General features: G+C 35.7%; 1 protein-coding gene and 1 long non-coding RNA gene across 2 annotated transcripts; both read left to right on the top strand.

Moving 5' to 3' along the window:
• Positions 1 to 1,359: 1,359 nt before the first annotated feature.
• chmp2bb (charged multivesicular body protein 2Bb) lies at positions 1,360 to 8,956 on the top strand. Its single transcript, XM_039649612.2, has 6 exons — positions 1,360 to 1,519; positions 1,972 to 2,063; positions 3,943 to 4,137; positions 4,806 to 4,908; positions 5,020 to 5,126; positions 8,806 to 8,956. The coding sequence occupies exons 1-6, from the start codon at positions 1,486 to 1,488 to the stop codon at positions 8,917 to 8,919; spliced, it is 645 nt and encodes a 214-aa protein (XP_039505546.1). The 5' UTR covers positions 1,360 to 1,485; the 3' UTR covers positions 8,920 to 8,956.
• Positions 8,957 to 11,199: 2,243 nt separating this feature from the next.
• Positions 11,200 to 15,170, top strand: LOC148978519 (uncharacterized). Its single transcript, XR_016168838.1, has 2 exons — positions 11,200 to 11,284; positions 15,021 to 15,170. It is a non-coding gene; the product is annotated as an uncharacterized LOC148978519 (long non-coding RNA).
• Positions 15,171 to 16,955: the final 1,785 nt, after the last annotated feature.

The raw sequence follows: 16,955 nt of genomic DNA, 5'->3' as shown, positions 1-16,955 counted from the left end.
AAACAAGCTGAAACATGGATTCATCTGACCACAGCAGGCATTTCCACTTTCTTCTAGACCATCTGAGATGAGCTCAGGCCCAGAGAGAACTCGCTGGCATCATAGAATGTAAAACTTTCACCCTGCGTAACAGAGATTCAAGTGGCATTTCTTGACACATACAGCGTCAGACTGTGTTCAGTGAAAATGGTTTTCCAATGTTGAGCATGTGGCTGTATTTGACAGAGTAGCATGACGGGATCTTGTGCAATGCCATCTGAGGGCTCAAAGGTCACGCATATTCAACAGAGGTCTACTGCTTTACCCAACACAGACAGAGATTTCTCTGGATTTCCTGACTCTTATGAAAATATTATGAATGGAAGATGATGAAAGGCATAAATGCGTTGCAATCTTGCATTGAGAAATGTGATTTTTAATGGTTTGAAAATTCTCTCAAGAAATTTGGCACAAAGTGATGAACCATGACCCATCTTTGCTTAAAAACACTGCACTTTTACACCCAAACATGATACCCCAAACTGTTACCAATTCAGCTGCTCATTGTGGACTGTTGCAAAACAGATGGATAATCTTTTGGGGTGTGTTGCAGCCATCAAAATCAAAATCTGTGCATATTTACAAAATAGAATTATGTTGGTGAGTGAAAAGAAAACATTTCTTTGTATCTTTGTCAGCTAATACAATGTTAAATAGAATGAACACATCACAGATTCTTTATTTTTATTGCATTTTACAAAATGTCCCAACTTTTTCTGAGAAAAGTTGTAATATTATTCACATGAATATTTGTCAAATATTATTTGGAAAATATTCTGTGTCTATCAAGCTACAATATTATAGTGAATTTTCCTACTTACTCGTTATTTATAATAATAACATTTTTATTATTTATTAAATCTAATTTCTTATTTACGTGTGTCAATCATTTTTTTATTTTAAAATTATTTATTTCAATATAATTTTTATTTTTATGATTAATTAAAGCATACATAACAACTATTTTAATTCATATTCAAATAATTCTAACAAGTCAATGTACTGATTTATTTGAATCAAACTTTTATATTTCATTTTTTTTTTTTTTTTTTTTACACTGTTTTCCTCTACACATTTCCACGGACCACCGGCACTCCCTTGTGGACCGCAGTCTGAAAGTCCCTGGTTTCAAAAGAAAAAGGAACAAAATTTCAACCCGTGTTTTTTATGAGACCAACAAAGGAGACCTCTGTATTTTGCAGCACAAGAACTATGGGCGGTGCTTTCCAAGATGATGTTACGATTGGATAACTTGAAGGTAACGTCACGGCATTGTCCACCAATCAAAATTAAATAATCTCTGCAGAGGAGCTCAAGTTTTCCACCTACTTGCCAAGAACCAGGAAATAGTCATGGTATTTTGATAGGTGACTCTCAGTTGATATTAGTCATTGTAAAACACTTACTTTTCTATTAGTTTCGTGGCCGACGGAGTTTGCCGCAATTATGGCATCGTTATTCAAGAAAAAGACCGTAGATGGTAAGTTTTTTGCTGCTGCTCTAAGGGCTTGTTTGTTTGTGAAAGCCGCCCAGCAACACTCACACGTCAATCATGGGCTGGTTTCGTCACTGTGCGTAAATTTATTTAATATATTTAACCTGATTTGGGGGCTTTTGGGGCATGTCCATAGTGCTATATAACACAGAAGTGTCTTTTATTCTAAAATGTGTTTGTGGGAGCTGCCAGTGAAAACATTTTAAAATTCTATTGATCTGACTTCTGCTCATACTTAACAGTATCGGGTTAAAGATGGTCGAAACGAATAGTTAATGAAATCACCGGGCCACTTCTGTATCGTTAAGGGTTCTAAAATGACTTGCTATTAAAGTAGTAGGGTACCTTTACATGTGTATTTGTTATAACTTACTCAGAAATTTCCGCGTTAATAATTTAAATGGGAATCGATAACTGTATCTCCTATCATACTACAGATGTTATTAAAGAACAGAACAAAGAGCTGCGGGGAACGCAGAGGCAGATTACAAGAGACCGGACAGCACTGGAAAGACAGGAAAAACAACTGGTGAGAATCCCCACCCATCAATGTGACGTGAATATGATGCCAAAAGTTCCCCTTTCTCAGCACTGATGTGATCACGAGGTTATGTCATTAAAGTCACTGAGGGCCTTAGTGTGTCAATAGATTATGACTAACAGCTCATGATTCTGTTTGTGCAATTGCCGGTGTAACTTTTAAAGAAGTTGGTGGTGGAATCTTTTATTATCCACAAGTTTCCAACGTCCCATGAGGCCTTGTGTCAAAAGAAAAGTCTTCCTGTTCGAAGTAAACAAGCGAAACGTGACACTCATTCATTCATTCGACTATCGATTAATCATTAATATATTAAAATGTAAAATTTAATTTATATTTTTTTTATCAATTGAAAATGCAATGAAAACACAAATACAGCATGTTTTTCCACAATGTGTTCTTTATTAGAAGAAGATCAACTTATGGTAGTTAAACTGGATGTTCGGTTATGGCTAAACTTGAAGACGGTGCTCTGGAACCTGCAGCTGCGAGCTGGTGTTTTTTAAACAGAGACCCTCGTTTGTTCCTAAATAATAGATGAAAAAGATTCATGTGAAATAGCAGGGCTGTAAGGATATGCAATATAAAACCTAAATCGAGATACTCAGATCCACGAACCTGTGTTGCAGTGTGAGAAGGCAGAATCACCACAAACCCCTTCCAACTCCCAGAGATATCCTTCAAAGATACATCAAACAGAATGCACCAAGCCTTTATTTAAAGTTAATTTGGATTTGTATTAATTGTATCTTAATTTTAATCAATGTTTCATCAACAAATTACCTTGATTTAATAAATAATAAGTAAATATAGTGCAGACAATAATCAAAACACGGAGGCGCTGGCGCGTGAACTGCATCTCGTCTCATAAATGAACCTAAACTCAGCGTTGTCTATGTCTACTTAACTCACAGACCTGAGACGTATATAGCCTATATTATATTAGATGTACTATTAAATGTTAACTGTGTGTCATTCATGTTCTGAATATTTTGCTTCACAGTAGCCTTCACTTCTAATCTTTAGTCTAAGATTGTTGGATAATAAAATTTGCCACTGCATTAGTTTAGTCCGGTTATATGTAGCTACAACCACGAACAGCACATGTTGTCCCTGAGCTCCGTAACGACATCTCTCATAAAGGTTTGTGACTTAGTTTAAATAGTAAAACATTATCTGCAAAACACGTAGCCTCTTCGCTAAATAATGCCACCCACTGTCTGTCAGACATCAATAGCTATATTTTAAAGCTAGTGTAAACATTAAAAAAAAACAGTAGCTGAATTTCTTGCCAGAAATTCACTGTTCAAAGTTCTGTTACAGTGGAACAGAATATATTTTGGAACTTATAACCATGTAATTCATTAAGTGATATAACCAATCTACTTGAACTTTCTTCTTTTTGCTTTTCACCTTTAAAAGTACTACCGATAGCCATTATAATAATACAGGCGGTAAAATATAAATCCACGGTGAATTGAGTTAATCGAAAGTGGTTGTGGCCTTAAAACATGGCCAATACCCATGTATAGACAGGTTCATACAAAACACAAAAAACACCATCAGGGTAATACATATGACACTAAAATAATGCAATAAAGTTGTTTTTACATTAGCATTTTTACAGTCTTTTTTTTTATTTTTTATTTTTTGCTGGAATTATTTTTTTTTCCTGTGGCTTCTTACACAAATGTACAAAATATATGCATTTTATGTATTAAAGGTGTAATACAAATAAACATGTATTCTTCTTCATCATCTAATTATTATGCTGCTTTTTCTAAGCCTTATTGTAGCTTAACTGAGAACTGTAATGCAATTATAATGCCATCCATCCCTAACCGCTTCCTACTGTTTGTTTTCATCACAGGAGATGGAAATCAAGAAAATGGCTAAAACAGGGAACAGAGAGGCCTGTACAGTTTTAGCCAAGCAGCTTGTGCAAGTGAGGAAACAGAAAACGCGTACGTATGCTGTCAGCTCTAAGGTCACCTCCATGTCCACACAAACCAAGCTTATGAACTCCCAGATGAAGATGGCTGGTGCCATGGCCACAACCACCAAAGTAAGATCCTCATGATAACTTCAATAAAAGTTTGTTCTAAACCCCAGGAATTTTATCTCCAATCAATTTAGACAATTCAGATCCACTCTGACTTCACATTTTAGTAAATATGGCTGCTTATTTTGTATTCCTTAAATCCAAAGAGAATAGGCATTTTAGAGCCATGGCTTCCCCCTGGAATTTCAAATGGGTTTTTTGAATTATGGCTTTGGATTTATGAGTAAAATAAGGATGGTGGTCAACATTACTGGAAGCAACGTAGCTATTTTATTCAATAAAGTCTCTTTAATGTGAAAGGATATTAAAGTAATATTAACCTTGTTTTACACAAATGGAAAACCACTATTCAAAACCCCCATTATAAATTCCCAAGGGAACTCATGGCTTGAAAATGCTAATTTTCTTCCAGCAAGGGCTGAAAATTGACATTGTGCATGATATTAGCAACTCTATTAACCATGTAGGTAAACTGTTTTGGTTTTATTAGTATTTGTACTCATTTGGGCTTACATGTTGGTCTATAAATGCAGAGCTGGCACAGTGTTGATACACAGCCATCCTCCTTTGCAGAACTGCATAAGTAGGCTAAAGTGCACATTTTAAAATGGACATGAATCAAAAAGTGACTCAGTTGTTTTTGTCTCTGCCTCTCTCAAAACAACTTCAAGACAATGCAAGCTGTCAACAAAAAGATGGATCCACAGAAGACCATGCAGACCCTGCAGAACTTCCAGAAAGAAACAGCAAAAATGGACATGACAGAAGAGATGAGTAAGATGTGTTTTCATTTGTTTATTTATTGTTATTGTGGTTGTTTTTGTGAGTGGGTTTTGAAAAATAATGTTGATTAAACTTTGTTTCTGTGTTTGTGTCCATTTACAGTGAACGACACTCTGGATGAGATCTTTGATGATTCTGGTGATGAGGAAGAATCTCACGACATTGTGAGTCAGGTGTTGGACGAAATTGGAATTGAGATCTCAGGAAAGGTAAGAACTGAAATATTATACTGGCAGCCAGTGGCATCAGTCAATTAAATCATGTTGAGGTACTGATTCAATGAACTGTCTTATTACTGTTGTGCATTAGTGTTAAAATCCATTTGTGTCCATTAGGGCTGCATAATATATTGGATTAAAAAAAAAAAACTTTAATGATTATTCATATATGTATTATATGCTACAACCAAGCAGCAATGATTATTGTGATACAGACCATCTATAACTGAATTTACAAATGTTTTTTTTTTTTTTTCATTCAAACAAGGTAAAAATAAGGAAGCACCTTGGTTGTGTGGTAGTTTTTTTGGCTTTACATTTGATGACCACGCTCAGTCAGAAGTGGTTATAATAAAACCTGTAGACCAGTTGCTATTCAGAGAAGAAATATGACAAACCTATTCAGTCTGTCTAAGCACGGCAAACTATAGAAAATACTGCAAGCATGGTTAGTTCTTCCCCTTTTCCCAAACAGCACTAAAGCAGCACTTCATTTTTTTTTAAGTTTGATCTATTTAAGCTTTAGGCCTGATTTAATTTATTCAAAGACATGTAACGATATATAAAGAGAACCAATATGAGAAAAGATTACATGTGGAAAATGGAGTCAAAGTGCTGAGCCTCCCATAATTTGTTGGTGTTCTACATTACATAAAGCATATAAATAATTGAACCCTATACATTTACCCTATACAAGCTTTTTTTTTTTTTTTTAGGTTTTTGTATTTGACTTATACGTAATTGTAATGCGTAAATACGTTATTTTGACTGAATCCGACTTTATGCAGAATGTCACTTAGTACAAGGTTTGCTGTTTAATTTGATATGTTTTCTTTAACTAGAAAGAACAGGATATATTTATCTTAAAACAGGTGCAAATAATCCGACTAGTTTATCACGCATTATGTTTTTCATTTGTATCAGGCAGCCCCTAATGCTCATGTAACTATAAAATCCCTAATTACAAATGACAGTTGAGAATTTTGACCACATCACAGTGGGTTTAATTTCATAATAAAAATTGCGTACAAGTATTTTACCCTGTTGTGTACATGCATAGATTTGCTATGTTTCCTCTTAAATTTGCAAGAAAAAATAAGAAAAAAAACACACACACACACCCATATGTCCAGGGCATCCATTTTTTCAAAAACTATCTTATGTTCTGCACTAATATCACCTGAGAGCACATGCATCAGATCTTTGAGTAAAAATATTTGCTGTAATATCCCAATTATCCCTATTGAAGTCTGGCATCTATGACAACTTCTGCTTCTACGAACTCCAGAAATGTGAAAAGTGCCTATAAACACCTTTCATATGAGCATAGACACTACATTTTTACTCTAAAATACCTTAGTAGTGTTATTATGATAACAAAATGTAAGTAGATGGTACCTATGCCAGTTACATTTCACAGATCTTGGTCTTACATTCAGTACCATAGTAACAATTATTTGAACTATTTAATTATGTTAATTACATGTAAAAAGTTAATTAATACCTAAAGGTATAGCATGCAAATTGGGACGCACCTTCCTTTATGAATGAGTCGTTCAGTCATTTATAAGACTGATTCATACAAAGGCCCAGATACATTCAGTGACAAAACATAATTTGCTGCATCCCAATTTGCCTACTTATACTACACCCTAAAAGTACTCTTTTTGTCAAGAAAAAGTACATATTTTGACTGTGTAGCAAAAGAGTAGGCAAGCTTTGGGACATACTACTTAGTCATCTTTAACGAATCGTTCTGTCGCGTGCATCCTGTCACCGTAAACTGCTCTGTCAATCATCTTGTCACAATTACAGTCCTCCATTCAATCTAATTTAGTTTCGGAGAGAAATGTTGTAGCACGACGATCTACCAGTCGTGGGTTTTTCATGCGGAGACTCTCCTCATGTGTACATGTGAATGAAATGATGCATTTTAAAGTTAATGGCTAAACATATCCTTACAAAACTTCACAATGCTGCTGCAGTGGAAATATTATGTGGACAACATTGAATAAATACATTTTAGTCAAGTTAATACTGATAATTAATCACTCAAACCCCTTTATCTAAAACTCTTCATAACCGATGGACTCGCACATCGTCCGTTTTTTTAAACACTATTCACTATTCAGTGTTTGTAGCTCTAACCGAATCCTCGTCCAACGCACGAAAGGTTGTGGGCAATATTAGCCATTAGAGTGTGCATCGATCTACACTTCGGATTCTGACCGGATATAGTAGACCATCCGGGTCCTTTTGGAACACTCATTTCAACATACTACAATTTGGGACGTACTAATTCTATTTTTAAATATTATTTAGTACGAATAGTATGCGAATTGGGACGCACTGATTGTGTTGCTCAGAGATGTACAATTTTGAAATGTGCTATTTTCATTAGCTAAATACACATATTTGCTAAATGTGCTATTTTCATTAGCAAAAGTCTGCTAGGGCCAGTTGTTCAAAGGTAAGCTGATTGGATTTTGGTTATCGGATTGGATCAACTCTTGAAAATTGGTTGTTCAAAAGGGAAATAAGGAATCTGAAATCAGATTAGATCAGGGAATCCAATCCATAGTTTTAATCTGGATCAGACCTTCAGTTTGTGTTGTTCAAAACGTGTCAGTGGGATTTGGATAACTTTGATCCAAAAAAACAGGATTATCCTGATCCCAACAGGGGGTAGGATTTCAAGGTGGATTTTAGGAAGAAAATGTAGAAAAACTTTAAAATTGGTCAAATAATACATTTGTATCATTTAGTTGTGTATATACTTTTATTTATATTTTGCACTTGACTTGTGTAACCGTTGTAACAGTGATAATGTAGACATAGGCTAACAATTAAGCTATTCAGTATAGTAAAATAAAAATGATCTTGTCCCCATTTGTGTTTCGTCTCAAAATAAGAAACACTTACAGTGACCCCATGTTGTCTCTTCTACCTGTACTTTACATAGCTGGTAGCCCACATTGTGATATGTTGTCCCATTTAGAGCACTGGTAATCCGGATTTGGTAATCTTGAAAACCGTGTATCTGGATCAGGGTGATCCAGTCCAATGTTGTTTTGAAAAACCGGCATAAAAGTAAGACGGATTACCTGAAAAAAATGTGATTTCCAAATCCGGATCATTTTGATCCAGATTAAATGTTTTGAACAACTGACCCCTAATGTTAACTTCTTGTTTATTGAACTAAAATCAATATTACATTTGCAAATGTGCTGATATCCAGGAAAACTGCACTCATGCACATGTGGTATTGCTTATAAATATTAAAAACGAGCCATTTTTTGCACCATATCATGGATTTGGGGGTGTTTTTTGGGGGGTGCGTGGGGTAGCTCATTCTATTGCAAGGAACAGAACGCGTGAAACATAGCAAAGGATGCTACTGTTCACTACACGAGAGGTCAAATCCGAAAAAGCATAATAGGGGCACTTTAAGTGTGGATCATAACTTATTAATGGATCATAATGTCTGTGTGAAAGAATGAACATATTTTATTTTAGAAACTGAGAGACATAGAGAATTAATAAATATTGTTTTTCTGTACCCTACGGCCTACGCAGTGAAGTGTCATAATTATTGAGTTTTCGATTGCGGCAGCACTATCCATCACATTGTTTTTGATCCATAATGGATTTTTTTTTGTTTCCCCTGCAGATGGCTCATGCCCCTTCAGCTGGCCGAAAGCAACCAAGCGCTGCCACATCCAAAGCAGATGGGATATCAGATGCGGAGATTGAGAGACAGCTCAAAGCCCTTGGAGTGGACTAGTGCTCATGCACACACACACAAACACCTGATTATTGCCTGGCAAAAGGAGGCAACAACATACTCTGCTCAGATTCACAGACACACATTTGAATACATCCATGTCGAATACAATTGCATACATGCACATGGATGCCAATAAACGGACAGACTAAAAGCTTACATTCAGTCACAGACCTGCATACTCTGGGATAACCGTGCCACAAACGGCAAATGCAATTTTTAAAAAAAATATTATTATTTATGACAGTTGCAATGACACTAAGGTTGTTTAGCATTCGTTTAGGGGTTCCGCTGTTTCATCCGGCTTTAGAAACACAAAAAGTAAAAAAAAAGGTTTCAATATACGTGTTGTAAATGAATACTTATACAATACAACGCCTTTGAGAATAAGGCAATTGTATTTCCCTGAAATCTACAGCTTCAGTCTCTTTGATCGATACCTCCGGAATATAACTCTCGCATTGGTGTAAACAAGTTTGACAGGAGAACTCTACCTCTGTAAACGGAAGAAGTGACAGGGCTGGCTCTTTAGTCTCGCTGTGTTTTGTCTTGTCCCCACTTTACCTTGGTGTTCTTCCGGTGCATGGCAGAACATGAAGTGAGTCACATCTTTAGTTCCCTGTTCTCGCCTTCACTTAGTTTATACATTGGAAACTATTGAGTTTGACTTCTAGGTGCAAATCTTGCTTGGATCTTTTGAGTGCTCATATTTTATTCAGCTGCTTTTCTGGGGCAACGCCAAATCATAAGAAGTGTGTTTCAGTTGAACCCATTATGTATCCTCCTGTGGTCTGAAGATGGTTGGTCTCCTTGATTTCTCATGTGCCTGAGGTCTCAGGTTGATAGTGTGTGTGGTTTTCTCTTGCGGTTGTATAGGTGTATTGATCGAATGAGATGCTCGAAAGATTCCTGTTACCTGTCAATTTAAGTCAGGGTGTGACCAAAGTGAGGTTTGCTATTTTGAGTCGCACGTGAAAGTGGCATCCTGAGCTTGATCTTTGATTGTGCACAGATCTGTTTTTTTAGTTAGACGAAGGTTATGCACTGCAATAAGGATGTAAATAATGTAGCATGACAGGTTGATTAGGTTAATTTAATCCACAGTGAGCTTTTTGAAATATGGGTTATGAGTTTCCTTTCTTAATTTGTTCTCAGACAGATATTTGATATGCAGATATCAAATTTAAGGGGATTATATACCCTATTTAACCATAAATAAAATTTGTAATAAGTGACTTGTTTGTGTTTTCCTTCTATATATAAGTCGGAGGTTGTTTGTTTAAATAGCCATTTACCACTAGAGGGCAGAGCAAAAACACGCTTACATGTTTACAATCGTTATTTATAAGAAAGCTGCACTGCTGTTCAAAATTTTGGGTACAGTAAAATATATATTTTTTTATAACGTTTTTTTTTGTGTGTGTGTGTGTGTGTGGAAAAAAAATAATACTTTTATTCTGCAAGGATGCATCAAAATGGTCAAAAGTGACAGTAAATAAATGTATAATGTCTTGTTTTTTTGTCAAAATAAGACAAAACAAAACAAATTAAGCAGTTCAACTGTTTTCAACATTGATTGAGCACCAAATCATATTATGATTTCTGAAGAATCATGTGACACTGAAGACTGCAGTTTTAGTGCGTACCATATACACGAAAAAAACACTTTTGCCGTATAAATGCCACGAGAAATGACACTCGTGATATAGATACGCATCTTCATGAGACTGTGTTGGAAGACTGTCACCTTGGTCAAAATAAAATATTAAAAATAGAAAATCTTAATAATATGTCACTGTATTTTAGATCAAATAAACGTAGCCTTGGTGAGGGTAATGTTAGTAGTATTATTTGTGGGGATAATAATCAGCCTGATTTTAACAGAAATGCATTACAGATTGATAATTAAAGTCTCCATAATATTGGAACTGGATGAAAACAGTCCACTTTGAAGAAAGAAAGAGTCTTATATTCCTTGAAATGTTTTAAAAAAAAGACTTTCTCTGACCTTAATCCTGTATTTCAAATAGTTGGGAGGCTGTGATGATATAAACTTTATTTGGTTATGGTTGTTTGTAAGCATTTATCTCAATTTAACAGATTACTGACTTCAAACCCAGAAACTGCCACTAGTGTAGGAGTCCTTTGAGGATTACTGAAAAATGTGTCACCCTCACATTTTCACTTCATTTCACAGACAGACACAAGATGCACATAGTACAATCCTTCTGGCTTCCTTGAATGTCTGGAGACACACGTGTGCATGACTCCGAGGCAAATACTGGCTCTCCCACTCGCAAATACTTCAATATTCAATCTCAGCAGGTCATGCCAGACTAGCCACGGAGAAGAATCTGACTCAAAGGTAAATCTAATCTAATCTTTTTTTTTTTTTTTGCATTATGATTAAACAGAATAACAGAGATGTCGACAAAAGGCGGTGTGAAGATTAACTAGAGCCTCTGGTCAGTTGTGGTCAGACAGGCCGAAAGCTCAAAATGATTTAGCAGGCATGCATTTGGCAGACGCAATTGGTATTGACTTTTCTTCAGAAGTTGACATTTTTATTTCTATCTTTATCATTCAGTCAAACACCAAAGGCGGTTGGTTCTTCATCCCAAATAACAATCAGTTGCTGGAAGGGTATGATGGGGAGAATTTTTTAGTATGTCAATATGAAGACTCCATCTTATGTCATCAAGTCATCAGGCTGAAGAGAAACTCAAAGCCCTTTGCATTGTCATAGATTTATTCCCTAAACCTAACTACCTACCAATAATACGTACTCTAGCGCGCCTATACATTGACGTTAGCTAAGTTTACACTTCAGCAAGTCTCAAGTCGACTACTGCATTCGTCTAATCCTACTCCAGCGAGTCTACAATTGACTACAGCCTAATCCTATAATTCTAATTTACCAGTTCTCTTGCTTATGAATTTATTTGCTTCCCTAAACTGACCTGCTGCACAGCAGTAATAACAGACAGACCCTCAGCAAATGTCCTCTAAATGCTTTAATTACGGCCGGGAATGTCTTCGAGCAGTTCACAGAGAAACTCCCCTAAGAAGAAGCAAGGCCGAGGGAACTCACAATCTTCATTGAGAGTCCCACCATTAAACACGAATACATCAGTTTTTATAGAATAGGGGTATGGTAAAATGACATGATGCATTACATAATTTCCCTACAATTTGATTGGTTCTTCATTACTTTATAATCACAAGTTTTCAAACCTAGACATCGGTCTATAGTTTCATTTCCCATATATGTTATTCACACACACACACACACACTTAAAGTCAAAGGGGTATGGCAACACAACATATATATATATATAATGTTGTATATATATACTGTATATATATGTATATATATATATATATATATATATATATATGTATAGCTAGAGTCCTCCTCAGCATTAAAAGCAACAATGAGACAAGTGTGCATGGTTACGTCACACTTTTCTGCCCCCCTGCTCATTTCACAAAAATACTATTAAAACTTAATTTTGGAAAAATACTTTGTATTACTAATCTTCATATCAACTGCAATACAGTGAATGACAGCCATCTGCAGTCTCCCGCTGGCTTACATTATTGGCAGTTTATTGTTAATGATTAATTTACTGAAAACATCAAACAAGATATGCTTCCATGTCTGAAAACATTATTGTTGTATTACATTTCATAATAAACTCAGACAAGCTCAGTACCAACTCATTTTCTATCAAAATGTGTTTATTTTTGTGAATTTAAATGTGTGCAAAGGTTTGTGGGTGATTAAAGGCCACAAAAGACGCATCCGATGCGTCCTTCAAAACAGGCCGAAAGAAGGACTCAAAATGAAGGATCCTTCAAATTGAAATTTCAGCAACGCTTGATGATGTGGCTGCCGAGATATGCAGGCTTTGTTGTTCAACTAAACTGAGAACAACACTGTGACAAATACAGTGCATGCCATGGAAAAGAATGCAAGTCTATCTCTAATTGTAAAATTCAATATAGCACCTATACCCTGACAAGTCAGATTTCCCCAAAAAATCTGTGCAGAAAATTTCTGAGGTAGAAGTATGACACATACATTTATGAAATTGATTGCCAGCTATAATAACAAAACTCTATGCTAATTTAGTTCCCACCCCCATCCAAATGGCTTACCCTTCAGTCTACAGCAAATCATTGCATTTATTTGTATCTTAAGAATTACTCTTTATTTCAGACCAATGCCCATATAAAAAAAAACAAAGTAGAACAAGAACAATAGATACAGACATCGATTTACAGACAACATACACATTTCTCTTAAAAAACATATAAGCTTTCATTCCACTGCCTCCAGAAACATGAAAAATACCTTGTATCACTTAATGAGATATTATTTAGCACCATTATGATGCTATTTTTTGAGTCACTCAACCGACACATAAAATTGTACATATACCTCCGCAAGAGTCTTACATTTGCAGTAATTGTTCTTACAGAATACAAGATATATAATAATATTACATTTTTTTTATATTAAAAACACAAGCAAACATTTTACTTAAAGTATATATATATATATATATATATATATATATAATTTATTATATAAACAGTCATATATTTAGTTTACAGCAGCTGAAACTTCCTCTAAATGACGGACAGTGAATTATGCATCACGTCATGGGTCACATGAATCAGACATCTTCAGTGTTAAACAGTTTGTTAAAAAGGTCGTGTCATCACAAGCATTTTAATGAGGGCTGCAAGGGGACGCGTACCTGTGATGCCACTAAGTAATGGAGGAAAAAAAATCCTAGTGGGAAAAAAAGTAATTAATGTTGAACAAAACACTCCCGATTCCCTTACTGCAGTCATGTCTTATTCAATGGAAGGGATAATGGTTAAATTGCATTCCTGCATAACAGCAACCATGTTTTTGTTCCTCTGAATTTATTTACATTCTGAAAGGAAGTAATTTATGCTGCTTTGCATGCAACTTCTAGGAATTTCGAATTAACTTTTTTTTTCTTCTTCTTCTTCCCCGAGACAAATTGTGGTAATTTAAATAATTTGTGTAGGCTAATAGCCATTTCCCTTTTAAAACAAGAAAACATCAATAACTGGCACATTACTGCTGTTGACTAGAACATTTCATACCCTAAAACAATGAATCGCTAGACGTTGAATTATGAGCAACATCCTGCTAATACCTTTTTGGCAACAACTTGAGCTTGAAATCCTTGTTCGAGCCAATGCTTTGAGTCTAGACTATATTTTAGAACGTTGTTAAAACTGACAGTCTCAATTTTTCGCAAATCCACCCTGTTACTTGAGCCAGTTTTGCTGTTCTTGCCTGGTTAACCCAGGAAATAATCTTTAACATTTAGCTGGGGGACATATTAAAGGCATCACTTTTTAAACAAGGCTCTTATTCACCATGTTCAATCACTTTTGCTTTAATCCAGCTTTGAAGGGTCTTTCTTGAGCTAATATGTCATTTTGTAACAATACACCTCAATCTCAAAGGCAATGTTGCTGGATGGCAGTACAGGAAATTCTCAATACGGAGGGAACAAACAATTCAATAATGAAATATCTGTCTGTCATGCCTGTTTTCTTTAACATCAACATTGCCTGATGGCAACAATGCCTAAAAGGTCATTATCTTTCACATGGTGTGGACAATTCCTATGGCTATGGCTTCCTTACGATGGTATCCAATCATAAACTCAACAAGTACTTATGTGTGAGGGTTGTAGGTAGATCTAATGTCAAGTATGGGTATTTCCATGTGTTGTTATGACTTGTGTGACACATAATGGTCATATTTGTAATATTGATCAGAGCACAAGGGCATCTATGTTATTCTGCCTGTAAAGAGAATTGCAGATGCTGGCTATTTATTGCATTTAATTTAACACATTCATGGTTCAATGTTGTCTCTAATTTGTGTTTTTGAGCAAAACTTATTTTTATTAGACATTTAATTTATGTATCATACAAATTAGTCTAAGTGTATAGTGTATGATGCCTATTCAGTTAGCTCTAGATGTCTCTTTTTTCCCCACACATATTTGAGTCTGTTTCCCTTGCCGTTTTTTCTGTCTGCGCAGGAGTAACATCAAAGACCAGCATCTTGAAGCTTAGAGGGAACGTTTCCCAAGGAAGTCATTTGTATGTGTTGGTGTGCGTATGAGAGAGAGAGAAAGTAAGTTCAGAGAATACATGGAGGTGTGGTGTCTGGATTTCTGTCTGCATAGGATGTGAACTTGGACAAAAATATATAGCAATAGCGACACAAAATTAAAAAAAAAAACAAGTTCACCAATGTGATTTTAATGTCACACAGAAAAAAGAAGAAAAATAAAGCACCACATAGGCAACACACATAATAAAACTGTCACTGATTAAAAGCTATTGAAAACAGATTTTTTTCAGTTGTCCTTTAAAATGCTGTAGAGTAGCAGCTCTCCTCTAATATGTTTAGGCAAACTGTTCCAAAGTTTAGGCGCTGCTACAGCAAAAGAGCGATCTCATTTTTGACTCAGATGTGGGTCCAAGGATGTTTGATGGAGGAACCCAATTACAGACAATATGCAAACACACAAGGTTTATTAATAACAGAAAACAAAACCCACGAGGGGGTAAAACAGAGGTAAGGATGGTTGTCTAACAAACAAAACAAAACAATAACTAGACTAAGAACTGGGATATACTACATACAACTCTTTAGAAAATACTCTTACTTGACAAGGACCTCTCAGCAATGGTACAAACACACACTGGTAACACATTGACTGACAATGATCCTACACAGGACAAAAAACATGAGGGAATACAATAGGGAACACAAATGACGAGGACAGGTGAACTGACTAGACAATAATGACAAGATGAGGGTAACAAGTTACCAAATGAGACAACACAAGCACACAGCCCAAAAACAAGGCCATGGGCCTGCACTTAAAACATGGGTCTTTCATGATCCTGCCTCAAGAGTAGAGAAAGACGGAGGCCGATCTCATGAAAGTTCGTGTCTATAGCACAAATGTCATTTCTCGTGGCATTTATACACCAAAAACAGTTTGCGTGTAGATGGTACGCGTTTTTCGCGTGCATATGAGACGCACTTTTTGGCGTATAATACGCACAAACTCCCCATCCTCCCTAAACCTACCCCAGGGTTTTTTAGTGCGTAGCATAAGCACGCAAAAACCATTTTTGGCGTATAAATGCCAGGAGAAATGAAATTCGTGGCATAGATACGCATCTTCATGAGACTGTGTTGAAAGAAGGCAACAGGGTAGAATCATGACAGGTAGGAGTAATATGTTCCATTTTTATTTTTTTTTTTATCTCCATTAAAAGTCTTTAGTTTTGAACTTTTGCAAACGAGAAATAGATGACTGACTAATAATCCCCATATATAACGCATTACAATAGGCAATTAAGATGCAGACAAGATGGAATCCAGGAAACAGGCAATGGGTCAAAAGGCAGGCAGGAGACAATCGAGGAACAGGTTCATCAAGGGTCGAATACACAGACTAGACTAGGATAACAGACTAGGCTAACTGACTCAGAAAACTAGGAAATGCTTAGAGATGTACACAATCAAACAAGACTTTGCAAATGGGTGATCGTGTGAGTGGAGTTTTAATGTCTGTGGAGCTGCGTGTGGAACTAGAAGCAGGTGTGAGAGTCATGGTTGAGTGTAGGTATAGGTATAGTGTAATATTAGTATTGTGTAATGATTGATCTATGTCATGGTTATGTTTTTGTGTTGTATGGATGAAGTGTAATTGAAGAGTTCAGATGCAAAAGCCTCTAAGTGCCATTTGAAATTTTCCTCTTTAATGATCATTTTGATCAAGCTTGTATATTTAAGTTCAGTGATTTCACTTAAATGCCAATGATAATTACCTATTAATTGTTATTTAAGTGAAATTACTGAGCTTAAATATACAAGTTTGATAAAAATCATCATTAAAGAAGAAAATTTCAAATGGCATTTAGAGGCTTTTGCATCTGAACTCTTCAATTAAACA

Source organism: Pimephales promelas, chromosome 6 (assembly GCF_988280905.1).
Source record: "Pimephales promelas chromosome 6, fPimPro1.hap1.1, whole genome shotgun sequence".
In the NCBI taxonomy this organism is placed as follows: Eukaryota; Metazoa; Chordata; class Actinopteri; order Cypriniformes; family Leuciscidae; genus Pimephales; species Pimephales promelas.
The sequence above is the reverse complement of the archived record's forward strand: the minus strand, read 5'-3'. Positions and strand labels throughout refer to the sequence as shown.